Source organism: Schistocerca cancellata, chromosome 4 (assembly GCF_023864275.1).
Source record: "Schistocerca cancellata isolate TAMUIC-IGC-003103 chromosome 4, iqSchCanc2.1, whole genome shotgun sequence".
Classification (NCBI taxonomy): Eukaryota; Metazoa; Arthropoda; class Insecta; order Orthoptera; family Acrididae; genus Schistocerca; species Schistocerca cancellata.
The window spans coordinates 203,506,378-203,529,397 of NC_064629.1; the positions used below are offsets into that span (position 1 = coordinate 203,506,378).

Below are 23,020 nucleotides of genomic sequence, written 5' to 3' on the forward strand. Positions count from 1 at the left end.
GTTCACACAGAATAATTTGACAGCTCCCCCACATATTATTCTTTTTAGAACCCAGGGGATCTGCTGTCTTGGCCATTGGGAAGTTGATTAATTTCACGTGTTTCTTCCCTGTGATGGCTATTTCTGAATTAAATGCTTGCCACACTCAGAAAAAATCGCTGTGGCCCTCATCAGGGTTGCTAAAAGTTCTGGAAATCAGGGAATTTCAAATGCATCATGGAAATTTGAAGGAGAAAACACTGGAAAAATCTTGTTTTTGTCTTAGTAGCATGAAATTGTTCATTTACTGAGATGTCATGCTGCGTCGTTGGCTGGGTGCAGCTAAGGATGTGCTCCGTTTCCGTACTCTCTCATTCTTACTGCTTCTCCCCTCCCCACCCCTCCCCACAGCTTGCAGTTAGTGCTGCCACCACTACTTTGTGCTAGCGTAGCAGCTGCTGATGAGAGGCAGGGAGGCATGAGGAGTGGTTTGTTTGGATCTGATTCACAGATTGTTGATGCAGTGGCTGCAGACAATGGTCATGTTAGCACGAGTTGTCTGAGTGATTGTGTGAATGTGTGTGCACTCTCGTTTCCTGACAAAGGCTATGGCCAAAAATTTAGTTGTGAGAGTGTGATTGTCTTTTCTATGTGCCTGTCTGTGGCTCAGTGATCATCTGTATGAGGAGTTGCTACCTGTCCTCATTAGTATTTATTCTCAGAGTATTTGCGCAGGTTGTCTGTTGTGTGGGTGATCACCGCAGTCTCATTTCATCAACATGGTGTTTGTGCACGTGAATAGCTAGCCACACGAATGGACTTCCATGACAGGCCAAAACTGCAGGCCATTTCTGTGGGGTATCTCTAACGGATTGGACCTGCCGTTCTGAAGCCCATAGTTTCCCACTAATGTGCAGGCCGTGCCTGTGAGAAGTAGTCTCACCAATCTGCCCACAGGCCTTGTCTGGTAGTGTGTGGCATAATGCAGTGGATTTTCATGGTTTACCCATGGACCCAGGACTGTAGTGCTCCTTGGCAGGCCAGAGGCCACAGGTGATGGATTTCAGGAATTGTGACTGTCTCACCACAAGTGCATTGTACAGTGTGAAGTTTTACAGCGATATTATTTATTCTAGTACATAATGGCACTTTCAAAGTATGGACGATAAGAAGAAGAAAATTGTGGCAGTTACTGCCAATTTTATGTACTCATGTATTTCTTAAAAGAAGAAGAAGAAGAAGAAGAAGAAGAAAATACAATACCTGTAGAATAATAGACACAACACAGTAGGTAGTAACCGACAATAATGAACATAATAGAAGCAACGTTGTATTGGCAGTAACCTGTAGTGTTGGTTTATACAGCTCTTCTCCACCTTACACATTTCTTTCAAGAGGCCTACTTTTTATGAGCTTATTTCTGAAAGCAGTGAAGGTGTTTTAAATCTGTCTTGTGACTCCAACAAAATGCGTATTTGTGTCATCAAATGTGTTTTGCTTTATTGACATAATGGCAGTGGTCTCAATGAAACATATTTACCATTTGGCTTGCTTCCTCCATCTAAAAACAGTTCATTACAAAAGATGTTGATGCTAGTACTTAAAGTTTTTGCTCACATGTTCAGAAATACAGAAATCCTTGCATTTTTTGTCAACTTATTTCTTTACTTACACCAGAGATCTCAAAATTTGTCAGGGAGAAGTGCTAAAACTTGTTTGGAAATCGGGGAATTTCACATGGGGAAACTTCTTGCAATTTTGTTCATAGAACTACACTATCATCATGGTTGAAATCTCACTTTCAGAACTTCCCTAATTTGATCGTGTTTTTTCCTTAAAATTTGGTTACAGGTGCACAGTTTGCCAGGGACTGCTTGGGTCCTATAACTCAAAATGTCCTAGAGACCCACCCACCTCCTGATAAATTATGATGTCCAAAACTGGCAGATATGTTTTCCCATTCAGTGGTAAAACATAACATTGTTATGGAGATGGGATACTTCGAAAATAATCTTAGCTACTGGCTATACACATTTTGTCAATTAAATATGGAATATTTTTGTAAAAGAATTATTGGGAAAATTCCAGATTTATTTAAAGTTAGATATTTGGAGGATAGTGTGAAAAAGAAAAGACCATTCAGTAAAGTTTCTTAGTAATCCTAAAATAGGACTAAAACAGTGAATATCCATGTTTGAATGTGTTTTGGACTTAGTTGCCTTCTGTAAACCCACTCAGGAGTAGAAACTGGCAAATCAGCCTTGCAAAATAATGATCATAAAATGAATTTGTAGGTTTGAAGGACATGAAACACAAAAGTAACACTTTTAGTGATAATCTCTTACTAATTTGATTTTAAAGTAATATTTTTAACATTTTATATTAATTCCATGTTTCACATTGCCAGGTTTTGTAGGTGGCCTAATATGTCTATGAAAGATGGAAACATGTCAGTGTATTATCTGTATGTAGGAACAAGGATTATGCTGAACATAGTGTTAACACTGAAATGTAATAGCAGTGTAATAGTCACCATGATGTCACAACTAAAATGAACTGTTTAAGGGTCCTGTAAATTTTTCATGTCAGAAATAATCGTTGTTGTAGTTTGTAATTACATTTGAACATGGAATTTGGGTTTGGTTCTGTCTTTAAATGAAGAAATGGTTGCATGACTTTATATCTTGATAGTGAAGAATTTAAGTACAATTATCATCATGCCTTTAGATAAATATTTATGCAGTTACTTCCTTCATGGTTGGCTTAATGTTAGTGTGTTTATCAGTTTCGTTCTATTATGTGTAGTGTACGCAAGTTATTGTTTTGTTTGTGTATGCTTTGGAGTTGCATGAAACAATTAGTACATTTCTCTGGCAAAGTTTATCTTGTGCCCTCCTCCCCCCCTTGCACACAATTGTGTATATAATAAACATGCTGTATATACATGTTTAGGCATAAACATTACTCGTTGTTTTGCTAATAGAACTTATAATTTTTCCCACAATTTTAACATCAATATTTGATTTTTATTAGGTATTTTCTCTGGATTCACCTGATACATTTCAATGCTTCTACAATCCCTCATGTGCTGGTGGTCGAAATGCAAACATGGAACGTATTGCTGAACAAATAGCAACCTTGTGTGCTACTCTTGGAGAGTACCCGTCAGTCAGATATCGATGGTATGTTGACAATTAATTATCCACTACTTTAGTAAGAAATGAGTGTCAATTGTAATGTTATACTAGTGCATTGAGCTGATATGTGAATTGACTCTTAAATAAAAGCTTTAAAATCGGTGAACCTTGCCAGCCAGATAGTTGTTCTGAGTGTTACTTTTCCTGTAATGTATCAAAATTAATATTGTTTAGCATGTTACAGTGACACTTTTCCTTGTAACAAACAGGTAAAGAAGTAAATATTTTACATAGTTGCATTGTTATTAACTGTCTGAAAGTAGATAGGATTGGCAGATGTTCAGGTTTTTGGGACAGTCTTGGTTTGTGATTAAATAAATTGGTGTCTGGAAAAATACTTTAAAGACATCAGTTTGTCCTGGATCTTGAATTTCAGAGAAATATTCTCATACTATTTTCCTCCAAATTCTTGCAAGGATCTATTGTATTTCAACTCCCGCTATTGAGCTAAAAAAGCTAAGTAATGAAAGTTTTTATCATCATAGTTGTCTGATTCCCTTAGCAAGTATTATTGCTGTTGAGTTTCCATTAATGTCCCTAATTTCAGTTCAATTTAAGCTTTGCAGCAATATGGTCCTCTGTTTCTCTCCTCAAGTCATATAGTGATTAATTTGTTATGAAAGTGTTTGTTTCAAGTGAACTCAAAATGCCAAAGAGGAAGTGTTCATTCCAAGAAAAAGTTGTTTCCATTGCACATGGGGAAGAGCAAATACTGAGGATCATTTTGCTAGTGTGAAGCATAAATCATTCATGTATTCTGAAATCACTTAAAATGGACAGTTACTTTGTTTTAAATTCATTTAAACAGGGCAAAATAGTAACAGCAGTGGAAGTAGTAATTTACTATTAAACCGTTAAACATCAGATGTCTTCGAAATCAGTGGACTGTACTTCTAGGCTAAGCTCCAAATTTTATAATGATTCCAAAGAAGCAAAAAATGTGATGTTTGACAGAACAAATTAATAGCAATTGTAAAATAAGTGTTAGTGTGCAACACCGTTGAACTAATTATGTGATGATCTTTCAGAGATCCGTTATTTTGATCCAACTACAGACAGTAGTAATCACAAAGTTTAAGAGAAGTGTCTCGATTTGTCCTGGTTTCTGCTTCCCAAATTACATCCAATTTGTCAGTTTAAAAGAATTGTCCCATTTTGCCAGACAGGAACTATGACCACCAAATATCCGGAGGAACTGTTTTAACAGAGATAGTTTGAAATAGCTTTGTTTTCAGCATATTAATTTTGAAGATGTAATCAGTGTTCAGTTACTGGTGTTGTACATCATCTAGTGGAGCCCAGTCTGGAAAGATATTATGTGTCAGAACTTGAGTGCAAAATAAACATTGCACAAACCCAATGATGCTCTGGTGCCCTGCCATTTGTGGGTAGGTGAGTGGTCTATTTAAGATACATGCTGCGTTATGCAATGTAGTACTTAGCCATGGGACCTAGCATTTTGTAGTGAAGAAACTCGCATGTTTGTTAGCAAAATTTCGGAAGTTGGTATAAAGTAAACACTTCTAACTTGACAAACTAGGTGACAGATGTTTTGAGGTATGGTTGCATCGAATACCACTAGAGGTCAGGACTGAACTACTTCTTGAACAATACTCTACCATCCTCAACAACCAGTTGTGTGGTAACTGTTCCTGAATGCTTTGTGCTATGTCTTGCTTGTTGTTTATTTTTCTTATTTTGAAATGAGTGAAGTGACTAATCCTGTTCCATTATAGATTTAGATTATGACCCTTACATCAACAGAAGAAATTGGCGATCCCTGTGACAGTGTGTCAATTCTGCTTTCGCAGAACACAGTTGTAGTGTTAGACTGTGGGTATGGGCTCCTGTCCTGCGAGAGGGAAGCCGGGCTTGTTTTCCTGCACAATTCCTCTCCCCTCGGGCACTCAGAATTCTAGTTTGTTTTAAGCTTGTGACCAGCTGCCATTATATTTTGCCTGCACTCTGTGCTATAGCTTGTGGTCATCAATATGGATGGGACCAGACAAAGAATGTCAAGAAACAGTTTAAACTGGAGATGCTTTCAATTCACAGGTGGGAAAATGCCACTGCTTTTCAACAGAGCAATCATTTATTGTAAGCTTAAATACAGATAAAGAAAACAAAGGCCATTTTGGGAAAACGCTGTTGAAAGTTTTGCAAAAGCAAATATTCCAGTCAAAATATTCCCAATAAACACTTTTTAACAGTAAATTTTAAAGAACTGAAGTTTTGTCTTCACTCATGTAGCACGACAACCTTTTCAATTTGCGTGTCTAATAATTTCCAAATAAAAATAGATGCAGGCTTTGATGAATGTAGATGAGAATTCTGCAAAAATTGACAGATTCCCCAAATATCATTGTTAATTGTGCAGAATTCATAAAAGATCACTGGGGAATTCCCAAAAAATTGATACATTTTCTGGTCCCTGTAATTCAGGCACATTATCAAGCATCTCTGTGTCCTGTCACACCTGCAAGGTTGACAATAAATAATACAAGGTACCAATATTACTGCTGTTGAACAGTTTTGAACATGAAAGTTCAACCACCTCATTCATGAATAGACAGTTCGGAGTAGAATACTAATACTGGTGTTTATTGTATAAGATTGCACTGGAGAAACCATTTCATTTAACAAGTTGAGAACAAACCCCCTAAAAGCAGCTTTTATACAACCGTTTTTAATGATTATGAGGAATTGGGGAAATTTTGAGTCATAGAATCTGGGCACTTTGACAAACAAAACTATGCAATTTTGAAGACCCAGCACTCCATCTTAATCTGTACTTTTCATTCAGCCTTATGTCTTTCCAGATTTATATGGAGACCAAAAGGGTATTGAATTTTACAAATTTTTTGTGTTTGTATGAGTATCAAATTTGAAACATTACCATGAAAAATATTTCACTTTAGTACAATTAAATTTTATATCGTGTTAAAGAAGAGACCTTATGCTGAGAAATCTTTGATGTAATTGAAGGAATAAGCACCATACAGAAATTTAGAACTTACATTGATGTTATTACAGAGGCATTATCGTAGTGGTTTTCAAACTTGTTTGCTCCACTGCTCCTTTGACCTGAAGGTGAAAAAACACCCATGGCTTCAACACGTGAAATTCAAGTCGAAGTGTGGTGTAAATAAACTTTATTTTATTTTATGACAAATAAAGTTGCCTGGCAAAACCACCATTGCCAGTTGCTTGGCAGTTCACTCACTATATTCATAGCAGCTGGTAAAATATCTTCTGCTATGGTGTGAGTTTTTCTGCTCTTTGCTACCCGGAAAGCAATATTCCAAGATCAAAGAAGAGTCTTGGGCTTGTTTACTGAAAGTTTCCGTTCTCTCATTTCTTTTAACTTGTGAGGAAATTATTCTCTTAGTTTGTTTACCAAACTACTGTGGTTTGATTCAAAATGTTGTTTCATCTTATTTGGAATCATGTTTTCAGTAGCCAGGACTCTGTAATGGATGACGCTATTGTCGTTCATTTTCATCAGTACTGCATGTAAAACTGAAGTTAAAGTAAGTCTCACCATACTTCATTTTCGCTTGTTCGTGTCTTTACAACAGCATGATAGATTTGAAACCAATCTCTCTCTCTCTCTCTCTCTCTCTCTCTCTCTCTCTCTCTCTCTCTCTCTCTCTAGCACTTGCACCCTATATCCTCAATTATTTACTGGGTATATTCAAATATCTATTTCCCCCTACAGTTTTTTACCCTCCATAGCTCCTTTTAGCACAATGGAATCGGTTCTGATGTTTTAACAATTGTTCTACTACCATGTCCCTTCTTCTGTCAGTGTTTTCCCTATGTTCCTTTCTTCTTATCATTCCTTAACTCATCAGTCCACCTAATTTCCAACATTGTTCTGTAGCACAAGATCTTGGATGTTGCAATTATCTCCTGTTCTGGTTTTCCCGCTGTTGATGATGGATTACTATACAAATCTGTGTTCCAAATGTACATTCTCAGAAATTTCTTCCTCAGATTAAGGCCTGTGTTTGATACCAGCACATCTACATCTATGTACTTACTCCCCAAGCCACTGTATGGTGTGTGGTGGAGGATAGTTTGTATTGTACCAAACATTTCCTTTCCTATTTCACTAGCAAATAGGGCAAAGGAAAAATGACTGTCAATATTTCTTCATACAAGCCCTTATTTTTCTTATCTTCATGGTCATTGCGCAAAATGTAAATTAACGGCAGTAGAATTGTTCTGCAGTCAGTTTTAAAAGCAGTTTCTCTAAATTTTCTAAAAAGTCTTCTGCGAAAATAGTCATCTACGCTCCAGGAATCCCCATTTGTGTTCATGAAACATCCTCATAATACTCAAATGTTGTTCAGACCTACTGGTAACAAATATAGCAGCCTGCCTCCAAATTGATCCAATGTCTACCTTTAATCCGACCTGATGGGGATTCCCAGTAGACTCCTCTTGGCGAAGAATTCCATGTATTCGTGCGCTAGTCTGTTTTTTATGTCCTCCTTGCTTCATCTGTCATGGGTTACTTTGGTTCAAAGATAGCTGAATTCCTTAACTTTGTGATCATGAATGTTGATGTAAAGTTTTTCTATATTCTCATTTCTGCTACTTCTCATTACTTTTGTCTTTCTCTGGTGTACACTCTATCCATATTCTGTACTCATTAGACTCTTCATTCCATTGAACGTATCCTGTTGTTCTTCACTTTAACGGAGGATAACAAAATCGTCACTAAAACTTATCATTCATAATCTTTCACTATGAATTTTCATCCCACTTGTGAATCTTTTTATTTTTGTCGCAGCTTCTTCAATGTATAGATAGAACAGTAGGTGTGAGAACCCTGTCTTACCCATTTTTAATCAGAGCACTTTATTCTCAGTATTCCGATCTTAATGTTCCCTCTTGGTTTGCATGCATGTTGTGTATTACTCATCTTCCCCTATGGTTTACTCCTGTTTTTCTTAGAAGTTTGAATATCTTGCAACATTTCAAATTGTCAAACACTTTTTTTAGGTCAACAAATCCTAGGATCATATCTTGATTTTTCTTCAATCCTTCTTTCATTATCAAGTGCAACATAACTGCTGCTCTGGTGCCTCTATCTGTATTAAAGCCAAACCGATCATTTAACAGATCCTCAGTTTTCTTTCCCATTCTGCTGTATATTAATCTCATCAGCAGCTTGGATGCATTAACCGTTAAGCTGATAGTGCAATAGTTCTCGCACTTGTCTGCCTTTGCTACCTTTGGAATTATGTGGATGACATTTTTCTGAAAGTTTGGTACATCACCAGTCTCATAGATTCTACACACCAACTTCAATAGTTGTTTGGTTGCCACTTCCCCCAACAATATAAGAAATTCTGATGGAATGTTATCTATGCTCTGCACCTTGTTTGATCTCAAGTTTCCAGAGCTCTATCAAATTTTGACTGTAATATTGGATCCCCTATGTCTTCCATATCAAGTCCAGTTTCTTCTTCTGTCACATCATCAACCAAGTCCTCCCCCTCGTAGCAGCCTTCAATGCACCCTTTCCCCTTATGTGCTCTCTGCTCTGCATTTAGCAGTGGAATACCCATTTCACTCATATTGTTACTGCCCTTGCTTTTGATTTAACAGAAGGTGGTTGTCACTTCTCTATATGCTAAGTCAGCCCATCCAACTTTTTTCCCTGTTCTTGCTGTTTATCTATATTACTAAATGACTATACCTGAACCTGGGGCACAGTACCAGTTATCAGTACCTTACAGTTTCAAGGGGCAACAAATATTTGATTTTTAGTACTTCACACAATTATTGACCAAATATAAAACACTGCCCTAATCTACACACTAAGAGGTATAATTATAGTTTGAACTATTAACACAATAAGGCAAGTATGAAAGTTAGAAACTGTGTGTTTGTCTTTAGGCTGATAACTGACTGGGCTCTAATACCCAGACTTCTTTCATCCACTATTTGAGACTGAGAGCACTTAGGTACCTCCAATATACTTTAAACATAATTTCAAACCCTTACAAAACATTTTCTCACTGGAACCCCTCACAAATTGATGAAATGGAAAAAAGTTCATCACATACTACGTTTTTGCTGTTCATGCACTCAAACTTCAGCATCATGCATGACATTTTAATTTATTACTTGTTTACCACTGACTTTGTTCGCAATGCAGTTTACAGACAGTAGAATGCACATATACTACTGAATGTGCCTGCAAAATTAAATCATTGTTAGACACACAGTTCTGGAGATATGATGTCATAAACATTGAGATAGATGAAAAACTAGCGTTTGCTTATAATGGAGTGCAAAGTACTGACACTGTCTTCATCCAGTGTTTCATAATGAGACTACTATCTATCTTTGAACATAATTTCAAACCTTCTGTAAACTGTGTCATGCTTACATGCTGAAAATCATATATTTAACACATTAACTCATTTGTAAAGTAATCAGGTGTTTGAAATTGTTTTATACATGGGAGTACAAATCTTTAAAGAATCGGGAGTTTACTGGTTTCATTCATAAATGACTTTTTGTGCTTATATCTGTAAAGTCATCTATGCTGATGGAGAATTACAAATCGTGAGTAGCACAGGCATTATTCCTTTACCCACAAAGCAAATGAAGAAAATCATCTTTATGTAACTGTTGCGAGCTGCAACACATAGTTTGAAAACTCCCACATTGTTCTATCCCACAGACTGAGTAATAAAATTGAAATTCTCCTTTCTTAATAGACCATCAATCTATCACAAGACATCAGCATTATTAAAGATAAGAAACCAAAAATGACAGCTGTTTAGTTAATACATAATTCTCGTTGATCCCACCTTTGACCATTCCATGTTTCTTCTCTTTGTATCTCCTTTCCTTACTCCCTTTTATTGCAGTGGTTGATGTTTTTACTAGACAAGGGCACTTATTTTAATATAGCTTCTTCTAACATGTCAGAGGATCATAAAGTATGGACAGTGGAGGTGCCATGTGATGTGTGGTTGTAGAAAGTAACTATTTAGGTATATAAGTAAATTTAATTTCATATAAAACCAATTAAAATAAATTTAAAGGACCAAATAGTGGCTGGTAGCTGTATTCTCTCTCATCAAAAATGGTCATGGCATCTTGAAAAAATGAGTCAAGGAAAAATTTACTGGAAGGTGTTTCCTTCATGTGAAAAAAGGAAAGCTTTTTGGTGTGACTATTTCACCTATATTGAACTAGCTGTACTTAGATTTTTGGGACAGTTTTTTTTTTTCCTGTCAGTAGAGAGAGATATTAGATTCATAATTATTGCTTTGATCATGTGATACATAATGCTGAATTAAAGGAAGGTTTGGGGAAATAACTCATTTCCATTGCTACTTAATTTGTTGCATTATGTCTTGATGTGATACAGTGTATTTTGATATACACGACTGATTACTAATGAGAAACTACATCAACACCCTATGGTGGTGGTAATGTTAGGTCTCAAAATAAACCTGTTGTGTGCGTGAATAGGAATATTTTGAATAGTAAGAATGATCTGGATTCTTTTGAAAGGAGAAAGGGCCGAACTCTGATGACCATCCAGATTTGTTTTCTTTGGTTGCCTTAAATCAGTTAGTAAAAGTGGGCGTGCTTACTTTGAAGAGAACACAGCCAATTTCTATATCCATCCTTGTCCTCTTTGAGTTGATGCTCCTTCTCTGATTACTTTAGTGTTATCTGGACAATAAATCGTAATCCTACTCGAAGACACCTTATTGTGCTGATGCATGTAATTCTCAGAACAACAAACCAAGAGAGTTGCACAGTAATTAACACTCCGGTTGTGTCAGTGAAGAATGAAATTGAAGTTCTCTTTTTGCAATTGGTATGAAGATTTTCTTTGGTTTTCTTCAATTAATTCCAGAAAATAATGATTGATGCCTTCAAACTGGACAATGACTAGGTTCATTTCCCTATCGTTATCCAGTCAGAGCTTATGCAAAATTTTTTATGACGTACATGTTGAAGAGACATTAACCCGTGAACTTCCTTCAGTCACAAATACCTAGCTTAATTGATACTGCATGAATCCCCACAAAGTTCCTCCCTTGCTGGCATAGCAAGTTTCTTATTGCAGGATTAGCAGGATTTAGAATGAGTCGATAATGGCCAGAATATGTTATAGGTTTGTTTCAAGAACAAACACAGAAAAGGAACTGATACAATATAAAATAAATGATATTGTCATTGGTCTGAAGACTGCTTTGATGCATTTCTCCACTCTAATCTGTCCAGTTCAAACCTCTTCATCGTTGCATAATTACTCCAGCTTACATCCATTTGAACCTGCTTGCTTTTGCCTCTCTGCAAATCTCATTCCCCCTCCCCTCCATTATAAAATTAACTATTCGTTAGTGCCTCAGGATGTGTCCTGTCAACCAGTCCCTCCTTTTAGTAAAGTTGTGCCATAAATGTTCTCCCAATACAATTCAGTGTCACCTTCATTAATTATCTGACCTACCCATGTGATTCTAAGTATTTTTCTGTGGAACTACATTTCAAAACCTATTACTTTCTTGTCTGAACTGTTTATAGCATGCACATTTCACTTCTGTACAAGGCTACTCTCTTGACAAATACCTTCAGAAAAGAATTTCTAACATTTTATATTCGATGTTAACAAATTCCTCTCTTTCATAAACACTTTTTTGCCGTTGCCAGTCTGCATATTATATTCTGCCTAATTCAGTGACGATGTTATTTTTTGCCTAAATAACAAAAAACTTGTCAGTTATTCATAGTATATCATTTCTTCTTCAGTTCCTCACCATTGCCTGATTTGATGTGAATATGTTCCATTACTTTTGTTTTGCGTAGGTTTTTGCTCATCTTTTCAGAGCATTGTGCATTCAGTTCATCTATTACTCCAAATCCTTTGCCATCTCTGTCAGAGTTAAAGTACAATTGACAAACCTCATTCTTTCAGAAGTAGTCACCATAACTGTTAATACATTTACCCCACTGTGAGACAAGACAGGCAATGCCTTCATGGAAAAATAATTGTGGCTGTCTACGAATCCATGATTATACCCACATATGCACTTTTTCGGAAGAAAATCGATGGCCATGGATGTTTTTCTTCAGGGCACCAAAAATACAGAAGCCACATGAGAAGAGACTGGGACTGTATGGAGGATGTACAAGGGCTTTGCAGCAAAACATCTGCAGTGTGTTTAAAACAATTTTGGGAACATGTAGGCGGGCATTATCCTGCAACAGAATGATGCCATCCATCAACATTCCTGGGCATTTGAACTTAATGATATGCAATCAGTTTTTGCTAAGTGTCCTCTTACCACTGTGCATTAACTGTGGTACCAGGGAGACACAGTATTAGCACTTGAACTTGTCCCAGAGCTTGAGCTGTTTGTAGTCTCTTGCTGTAAGAGTTTATGCTATTTGAACATAGGAAAATGAACACACTTGTACAATGCTATGTGCTAGCAATGTTTCATTACTCTCTCCTGCTCTTACATTGTTCTGTGGGAAGTGATCAGTGACTTATAGTCCTATGATCTGGATCACATTTGCCAGATCAAGCAATCTCCAAGAATTCTGCAAAAGAATAAAAGCTTCCCAAGAAAAAATAATATTGCATAGCCAACAGTGTTAAACAATGATAACACTATCCTGAAATAGGCAGATTGTATTACCAAGATAATCAACCATACCACTGACACACCCATCCTGCAGTCTTCAGCTCAGCTCTGAATGCATGTTCTGTAGTGGAGTGAAGACTGCTGCTATCTAATCAGGTGGACAGTTGTATGTAAATTCAAATGACAGACAGCTACAGGGAACATCACTGTGTTTTGGACTAACTATGATGTAATGCTACAAAAGTATCAAGAGTACAAATGAATGTGGAGGTGAAATTTCTTGAATGTCATAAACCATTTCAGTTAGAGGACAGTTCGATGACATTTGTAGTATTTCAGGGAGTTGTAAGTCCACATAGTTTCTGCAGTAATTTGAATGGATGGCTCCAGACCAGTCATATCGACATACCCCAATCATTAAAAAATTTCACAAGTGTTATTGCCATCATCTTTGATGATCCAATTTTCCAGTGACTTGCTGAGAGGGGCAGTTGTGACTTCTGTGTGACCGTCAATGAAAAGCATACAGTTTTACTCTCTCCATAAGGGAGCTGGTTTAGGCACTGTTTGCTCATGACCCATCACTTTGTCATGTAGGATCTGTTGTTGCATCCAGTGGTGCCTCCCAGGAATGAAGGTAATAAACCCTTCATCTTATCAGTTTTATGTGGATGACATTACAGTGTTGCTAATTGTGTAGTAGTGGTATTTTAAATACCTTACATGAGAAGGGCCATTTTTCTGAGCAGCTGTCAGTGTTGATTTCATGTGGTAAATAGGAGAGAGGTTGGGGTGGCTGCTAAACTGCAACATTACCTGGGTCTACAGCAGGGTGCCCATTGAAGTGACATGGCAGTGATTTGGCATGTGGCATGTTACAAGGGTAGCAGCTGTTGATGGAACATGCACAGTCCAGTAGAGCAGTGGCCACCAGACTGATGCAATGAAACTGAGTTTTGTGCCATGTCACGTTGTTGTCAGGCGACTGGTGTGTGTAACTTTTGCAGTACACCATGTCTGTGCCAGTGACTGTTTACGAATGTTTCTGCACTCAGAAAACCAAAGATGGTCCTGAGTTCAGTATTCATTTTCATGGTCTTCTGGAGAAATGCCTATGTATTTATGATTACAGTAGCATGGTGGAAGCAACAGAAATGCTCAAGATAGATTGGGAAAGGATTAAAAGTGTTAGATCAGAGAAAAGTTCAGTAATTTAAATTAATTTATTTTTAGAAGAGGAAGAATATAAAGAGCTAAATGGAAATATTTAATAGGGTTTTCTATAGAAGTCTGAAAATCTGTCTACTGATTTGCTGAATATAATGCAAATTAAATTTTTTGGGTACATAGCTGCATACATACATCATTTTGCAAAGACAATGCTCTACTTGGACTAAGAAGTAAACTACAGATGTGATTTCTTAGCTCCATGGCATTTGTATGTCTCTGTTAGTTCTCTAGTTTTTCTCTGAGTCCCAACAGGGTGGCGCACATGCACACGCACATGCACAGACAGACAGACAGACAGACAGAGAGAGAGAGAGAGAGAGAGAGAGAGAGAGAGCTTGAACCATCATGTCAGGTTTGTTCACATCACAGTTTATTGAAGTACACAACATCCAGAACTTGAATTGTAAAGAGCTGCTTTCCTGAAGTAACGTATAATTAAATATGCACCTCTCATTAGACAGTTGTCTATTTGTAAATCTCATTATGTGTTTTGTGAGAGCAAAAGCTTTACCCATAGCAAAATAATGAGATTTTCAGTCTTCTTGCAACACAGGTGTAGGTTCTGGAAGCAGGGTGTCACCCCCCCCCCCCCCCCAAAAAAAAAGTGTTCTACCAAAAGAATTCGCTTTTTGTACTCTTCCATCACTGTTGTGACCATACTCCCAAACATAAAGATCAACAGCTAACAAGACTGTGGAAGGAAATCCTCTGCCATTATTAAATGTTGATCCATGTGTAGCAGTAGCCCTAACTCTGATGTGCTTTCTGTCTAACCTATTGATAAGGTTCAGAAGGTTCCACAGTTCTCAGTAATGACCAGCCATTTTCTTCCAGATTTCTTGAGTTGGTGTTGGTAAATATTCAGGTTGCAGGTGTTCCAGGAAGGCGTTTGACAATTCAGCCACAGTTCTTAGAATGATATCTGTCCTCGGACATAAATGAAAAGAGAGATATATATTAAACTTTAAACAATTTTAAGCACTATGTTCACTGTAGTACACCATTAAGAAGGTACCCAGCAATGTCTGTTAGACTTCTATTGACTAAAGTCAAAACTCCTTTGTCGTCGGAGACAGACAGTGTTTCATTACTAACAGCGCATCACTTCCATTGGCGTCGAGTTACGTGCATGTCAGAACATTGTCTTGTTATCTATCTGCTACACCACATGTCAAGGTTGGCTCACTATGTCGGTGTGTGTCCTCCCTAAGAATCCATATGAACATCACTTTTCTTGTCAGCTCAGAAGGTATCACTACACCATTAGTAATCTAACCCTGATGAAGTTGACTGTAAAATATGTGTTCTTAGTAAGTTATTTATCGTAATTTCACTCCAGAGGCCTGTTGTTGTATTTTAACACAATATACTTACAGCTGTATGAATCTGGCTTAGAGCTGCATTTGCATCTTTATACAGTCCTTCCTGTCCTCACACTACTTCAGTGATGGGTTCCTTCTTAATGGTGTACTACAGTGAACATAGTGCTTTAAATTGTTTAGAGTTTAATATATATCTCTCTTTTCATTTATGTCTGAGGACAGATGCATCGTTGGATCCTTTTAAATAGAAGTTTCTTTTCAGAATAGTGCTTAAAGTACAATGTTTTTTAGCTATTAATTTGCTGTATCTACTGTAAATGGTTTGCTTCAGTGGCCTTTAATCACACACTTCTTTTCAATTTTTTTTTATCCTTGCAGCAAACACATGCCTGTTGCAGGTTTATGGCAACATTTTAAAGTAACTGTGCTTTTTCTGGCCTTAGCTTTTGATGACTAACTTACTCAGCTGCTATAACTGAGGATCAAGATTTCAGAGTACTTAGTATTTTGAAGTGTGATAGTAATGAGGCTTGGGGAACTATAAGTAATTCTCTCTTCCATAAATACTTGAGCTTCTACAGCCAAGGTTACTGAAGGCCTTGCTGTTGTGTGCACAGACCAACATACACTGCTAGGGTGTGGTGGAGAAAAAGAAATACTCTTGTAAAGACATCAGTTTTGATCTGATGATGGTGTGTGCCACCTGGGGGATAGATGTACTGATAATGGTATCACTGTCATCTGCCAACAGATAGTGTAGTGGCATAGCTACCAGATTGCCATTTGTGTCTACCCTTTAATAGGGAATGTTGACAGCCAGAAGGCTTGTTATGGTGCGAACCTGTGAGGCAAACAGGCAACCGTGTCACAGAGAGACACTCTTACTTTGTGCAGCCAACTGAGCAAGATTGAAAGGGGTGAAATTGTGGCCTTCCAAATGGTGACATGATACTTCTGGAGAATTACAATACAAGTTGGATTTGCTTCGTTAGTTGTGCAATGATGCTGGTATCATTGGTCACCTGAACATTCTCACACCTGTAGCTAAGACTCTGGATATCCACACTTCACACACACCTGCTAGGATTGTCGTATTGTAATGGCAGCAGAAGCAGATTATACAGCTACTACACCAAAGATAAGAGGGCTTGGGAGCTGAGATGTGTCAAGACGAACTGTTGTGAACCAGTTATTAGCAGTGAGTCTAAGAGCATGCACATATCTAATCTGTCTTCCACTCACGCTATAGAATCAATATGCATGACTAAAGTGGTACTGTCAGAGGATCACTTGGAAGATGGAGTAATATGCCATGATCTTGAGCAGTGAAAGTAGATTCTGCCTGCGTGCAAGTGATGGTCATGTGCCCATAAGATGTAGACCTGCTGAGTGTTGTAGCCATAGAGTGCATTTGTTTATGACACACTGCCCCCATTCCTGGGCTTATGGTCTGTGGTGCCAGAAGCTAAAACTTTCTATGTGCAAAAGGTTGTTAAACCTGTTCTTTTGTAATTCTTGCAACAGAAATGTGATGCATTGTACCAACAGGATTTGTTTGCAGCACAGTCTTTGGACTTGTCTCCAACTGAGCGTGTGTGGGGTATAATGGGATGAGAAGTGGCTTGTGTGACTCATCAACTAACTACTCTTACAGAACTACATGAATAGGTTGAGCAGGTGTGGCATAAATCTCCCAGGACAGTATTTGCCATCTGTACGATTGACTGGATGACTGCCAGTGCTTGTATTGTTGCCTGTGGAGGCAGCACCATATACTAATACTAGTACTTCAGAATGCATCAATACCTGGTACCTCAGAACCGCGTGTGCTATTGATCTGTAAATTTAATCATTTCCTGTACTCCATAAGCACTGTTGCAACAAGTCTTGAGTGGATTGGAAACACATAAAGGGGTATTATTTTTTTTATCTGGCAGTGTATTATAATCATTATTGAAACACCTGCTGGTCAGAACAGGTAATTAGGATTGTGGAAAGGGCCGAATAAGGTTGGTTTCAGTTTCACCTTTTAATTGTAATTTCTTGTAATTTAATAACACATTTACAACCAAAGTGGCACATAGCCGAACCTTTACCAAATGCAACTCTTTCATGGCTGAAGGCCTCCAAACAAGAAATCTTAAAAATCAGCAAGATAAAAAAAAACAATTAAAAAAGCAAATAAAATAATTAAAAAAACATATATCACAGCTAGGTGGAAAACCTCAAGGCAAAGCAGATAGAACAAACATATGCAAGGTGCAATACAAATGACTGAAGGCCACAATTAAATTTCAAAATTTTAAAATATATTACAATAATCTTTAAAGGCAGAAGGCTGCAATGTTTAAGCTTGAAATAAAATTTTAAGAATAAAGTTGCAAGGCTAAAAGCCCACCATTAATTTTGCAAAATTTAAAAAAAAGGAAATATATCCATAAGCCTTAAATTTTAAGTAGCTGAAAACAGATAATTAAACACCAGTGAGAAAGACATTAAAGACAATGGCACTTAGAAGCCTCCAGGGAGTTCGTTCTGCCCTTATTAACTTACGTGAGAGAGGTGGTGAGCCCAACTGCACTTGATCCATCGGAGCCCGACCAGGGGACAGCCACGGACCGACTGACATGATGACTTGCTTCCCATCAATCAGTAGATGAAAACTCAAACACAAAAGGATACAAACGTGATAATCCACAATGAAGTATGTATTAGCTGTCAAAATTGCACACCATGTTGGACAGCAACAACAGGTGTGGAAAGGAGACTGCCTGAAATTACGTTAGTGGCCAGGGCAGGTAACCGTAACACTAATGGCCACAAGGTAGAAAATTCCACTGGTACACTTGAATTTGAAATATGGTAATATAGTTTTTTTCACTCAAAAGAACACTGCCTGAATTGACGTCAGTGCCCAGGGCAGGTAACCAGAACACTTAACGGCAACAAGGCAGAAAATTCTGCTGGTGCACTCGAATTGTAGTCAACCAAAACAGTTAATTCGACCGCATGGCAGCTAAATTTCAGCAATAGAAACACTTGGTGTTGCTCACAAGAAAACCTCCCCAACAGCAAACCACCAAAACGAGCTACCACAACATGAATGAATGGACGTGGTGTGGGTAGTTGAAACCACTAGTCAACTTTGATGTCCTGGGTCGATGAACCATGAAGCTCGTAGCGATCGAACAGCTCCACACACGCTCTGACACTGCACAGGGACCACCAGTGGACCCAGCCGACTGCACCACGTGGAGATAACTTCCCTGGTCCGTAGCAACCGCGCCCACACACACACACACACACACACACACACACACACACACACACACACACACACACACACACACACACAGAGAGAGAGAGAGAGAGAGAGAGAGAGAGAGAGAGAGAGAGAGAGAACGACGACGACGACGACTCATGAACGATCATTGAGCCAAAATGTGTCTTCTGGTTGGACGACCGACCGACGATCCACCAAGGTCATGTCATGGCTCAAATGATGTGTGGCAGCTATGGTCGGGTGAGCCATATTGATGCAGACCTCACTGCTGCTCCAACCCGACTGCACTAGGTGCCACATTGCAACTCCTCGACTGGCAGGCCCGGACTGCGTTCCAAACATGTTCCAACTGACTGGCAGACCCAAACTTGCAACCCGAACTCCCCAACGACAGTCAACGAGCGGGAAGTAATAGCAGTCAAGCAACAGTACTACGAAAGGGGATATATCGATACGTGCTGCTAGCACCGGTCACGGTCAGACTGAGCAGCAACTCAGTGACAGTAGTAATTTAAATTAATGTAGTGAGGTGGAAGTACGTTAAAAACAGGGTGTAAAATACATGATGGCAGGAACACGAGCCACTCATGGCTCAGTTATCAATAATAAAGTTTACACAGTCAGTGTCGGTCTCAACCAGGGTATCCGAGCCAGGCGGCAATTTCGGGGGTTGGGGGCATATTCATATTCTTGAGGAAAAAACCTTGTTTCACAAAGAACCTAGCATCCAGCGCATGTTGATCTATTGATTATTCATATGATTCTGAAATGCACCCTTGCTGTTTTTTGGAAATTTTTGAACACATCCTAAGTTGATTTCTGAATGAATTTGAAGTTGATTTTTGAATGCATGGACAGAGTACGTTATGTCTCTGCCAGGGAATCCTCGTCGCATCTAGAAACGAACTTTCCTGCAGATAAAACGGGACGGAAGCTTAGCTTCTCTTGTAGCTTATTAATCTGAGAAAGAAATATTATACGTGAAATGTATATTAACTTAAACCATTGACTTTTCCTGTTGATAGAATTTGAATTTATACTTTCGTAATATGAAAACATGCAGTGTACATGTTGCTGCACATCAAAGATCTTTCCAAAACGTGTTTTACCCCCCCCCCTCCTCCCTCCATTAGAGTTTCATTTTCTAAAGTGCCGATAAATTCTGCGTTGCTGTACGAAACCATATCCATTCAAAGGATTGATAAGTTTTACAGTTCCGACGGAAAGAATACAGTCACTTAACACGGAAAAATTGTATTTTCACCTGGGAGAAAATGTATTTTTAACTGGGAGATCTGGGAATTCTTTTTCCTTGTCTGCGTATATACCCTGATAAAGCAATGCCATCATACTCTAGTTTGGAGAACCTTCCCCTGCCACAAATAATGATTACTGTATTAGTTATTGTGTGAGGCATTTTAAGAGTGTAACTTACGAATTTTAATGAGGGGATAACCATTAATTTAAGCACATACTATCCTTCCATTTTATAGGAAACCAAAGTGTGATATATGTTTCAAAATTTAGCGCATTGCAGAGCAGTGAGCTCATAAATTTGTAGTCCTGTGGTCAGCTTGCTGCCTTTTTCTTCTGCTATTGTTTAGTTATTTTCCTCATGATGTTCCCCTACAATGTATCTGTTAATTACTGATTGTACTGTTGCAGTGCACACATTTATGTATTTTACAAAATGATTGTAATATCATTATGGTGAAAATTTCAGTTGAAATAAACTCTACCAGGCACTGTTGGCTCACGTAAATTATCTTCTAATATTATCTGAAGTGACCATAAGTTCCTTATGTTCTAGCCTAGTCTTAAATTTGTTCGGCATTGTTTGTAGATAGGTTCACAGAAGTTTGATTTCCATTTTTAACTTGCTCCTGTCTAATAAGATAGATGTTCAGTTTTTAGAAATTTCATTTTAATGATTATCTTTTTTCCAGTGATTTTGACAAGAATGTTGAATTAGCCCAACTAGTTCAACAGAAATTAGATGCATATAAGGCAGATGAACCTACAATGGGTGAAGGACCAGAAAAAGCTCGTTCCCAGCTTTTGATTTTGGATAGAGGATTCGACTGTGTCTCACCATTACTTCATGAACTAACACTGCAAGCAATGGCATATGATTTACTACCAATAGAAAATGATGTCTACAAGTAAGTTATTTTGTCATACAGCTGTATTCACAGCCTCTGCCCCCTTCTTCCTGAGTGCATTATTGTCTCTTTGAATTTGATACAAATTCACAAATGTAACATATTTTAAGTTATCTCTGTAAATATATACTCCTCCATACTGAATCTTTGATTTCTGTGGTCTAGGTATGAAGCAACAGCAGGGGCACCAGAAAAAGAGGTGCTGCTGGATGAAAATGATGAATTGTGGGTTGAGCTCAGACATCAACACATTGCTGTTGTTTCACAGTAAGTTATAGTTTTTGTTTCCTAAAATCTGAAAATAAAGTGCAAATTTGTGTGTTTACACTGCCTCCTTTGTCTCTTTCATTTGACAAGCTTGTGCCAGATATTGCACTCTTCAGTGAACTATCACATTATACATTGGATATGGGTTTTGTGAATCTGGGGTTCCTGTACTGGGGATCTGGGAATGCTGCCTCACACCACTAGTCCTTGGGCATGCCTTAGTGGCCATCATATGGTTCAGCAGTTGAACATTGTGTGCAACGAGGAAGTTGGCATAACCTGGATGAGAAGTATAATTCAAACCTCTACAAAAAAAAGCCCTGAAAAAGTTTGCTATGTATCACTGCAGTGGATGGTTGTTGATGCAAAACAGTTCTTAGTAAGCAACCTATGGAGCACGTGTTACACGTTAATATTACAACTAGGATTTCCATATAATGCAGGGATCCGTCTGATGTATAATCTTCATTTCACTAGATTTTAATGTGATGTATTACTCAGAAACATGCAGTAATTTGTGTGGTCTATGGACAATTTCACAGCCATGCAACCGAAAGGTATTCAGGTGATTGTGCTCAAAGAATGATGCCTCATAACACTTACAGCACAATGACTATATGCCATATGGGCACGTGCAACCAGGTGTTGCTGAAGGCATCCAGATCCCTTATAGATAAGTGTACCTACAAGCTGAGGGCAACAGTTACTTTGTCTTGTAATGTGCAGACGGTTCCTTTTTCTGCTACCAGAGGGCTGCACTTACCGGGTATATCACTTCAGTGGAGATTTAGTGAGCTACAAAGTAGCTTCAGTAGTTAACACATAGTTGTGTACAAAAGTAGAAATGGTACTGTGAAGGCTGTCAGACCTTGAATATTTTGTATGGACATTAAAGATCACCAATAGGAGATAGAGATGATTCATACTTTCCAGGCTTAAGTACAAGTGATAATTCATGTACATGTATTTTGGTTATCTGTGTAGTGAGTCTTTTATTTGTGTGTTTAGTAGTGGAAGCAGTGTTGACAACTTCATTTCCCTTTGTCTCTTCAGAGTACTTACACCAATATTCTTTCTCTATTTAGACAACAGACTAGACCTTTGGTTACAATCTGTAGTAAGTGGTTGTGTACATAATTCCAAGGAAAGTGAGCAAGACTGGACTAGATGACCAGCCACAACTACCAGTGTTCCATGTGGAAGTGGTTATAACCTCAGAATTTTTTCTCCCCAGTGAATAATGTATTTTAGTCATATCTTTGATGACTGCATCATATATAAAATGATAAACAAAAGACAATCTTAAAAGGAACTGTGAATGATAAAAGTTGCCTGCAGTGGAAATACACTGCCTGCCAAAATATAGTGAAGCACTCAGAATACATGGTCAGATATTAACTCTGTACATGTACACATCATCAGTGAGTGTGTAAAAGATTATTCATTGTTATAGGTAGAATGGCCAACTAAGTTCTGTAGTGCGGTTAGTGTTCAGTGTTTTTACCAGACCCGATAGTGTGTATAAGCTGCATGAACAGTGTCAGATGTTGAGTGATCTCTAGGAAGAACAGAGATGCCACTTACTCCAGAGAGGCAGAAGTGCCAGTATCTAATAGAGTTTGAATGGGGCCTCATTGTGGGGCTCTTTTCCTGCATCATTTGAAACAATCAAGAACTATGATTCCACAATGAAGTACAAAGAGAGAAGCCTACAGTGTTAAGTGTCCATCATAAACTGTAAAATACTGTTGTTAGTATGGCACAATATAATTTTATTTTTTTTATTTTTTTTTTTTTGCTGAAAAGTGGAGGTGGGTCCTTTGTAAAGTTTCCTCAGTTCCGCAAGGATAAAGCTGTGCAATGCATCAATCAAACATGCAAATCTGAAACTATCCCTGGGCTAAGCAGGTACAAAATATTAAAATGCTTGGCAGTAATCCTATTGCAA

At 38.0% G+C, this 23,020-nt stretch overlaps 1 protein-coding gene across 3 annotated transcripts in view; it reads left to right on the forward strand.

Moving 5' to 3' along the window:
* The window catches only part of LOC126183622 (protein ROP), a 100,314-nt gene that overhangs the window by 52,667 nt on the left and 24,627 nt on the right, over window positions 1–23,020 (forward strand). For all 3 annotated transcript variants that reach the window (XR_007536778.1, XM_049925740.1, XM_049925741.1), the window contains exons 5-7: window positions 3,013–3,161; window positions 20,590–20,805; window positions 20,971–21,072. Coding sequence is in view for 2 of the 3 variants with exons in the window: in XM_049925740.1 (XP_049781697.1) it covers window positions 3,013–3,161; window positions 20,590–20,805; window positions 20,971–21,072 (467 nt within the window). In the remaining variant the exon portion in view is untranslated. The remainder of the gene's footprint in view (window positions 1–3,012; window positions 3,162–20,589; window positions 20,806–20,970; window positions 21,073–23,020) is intronic.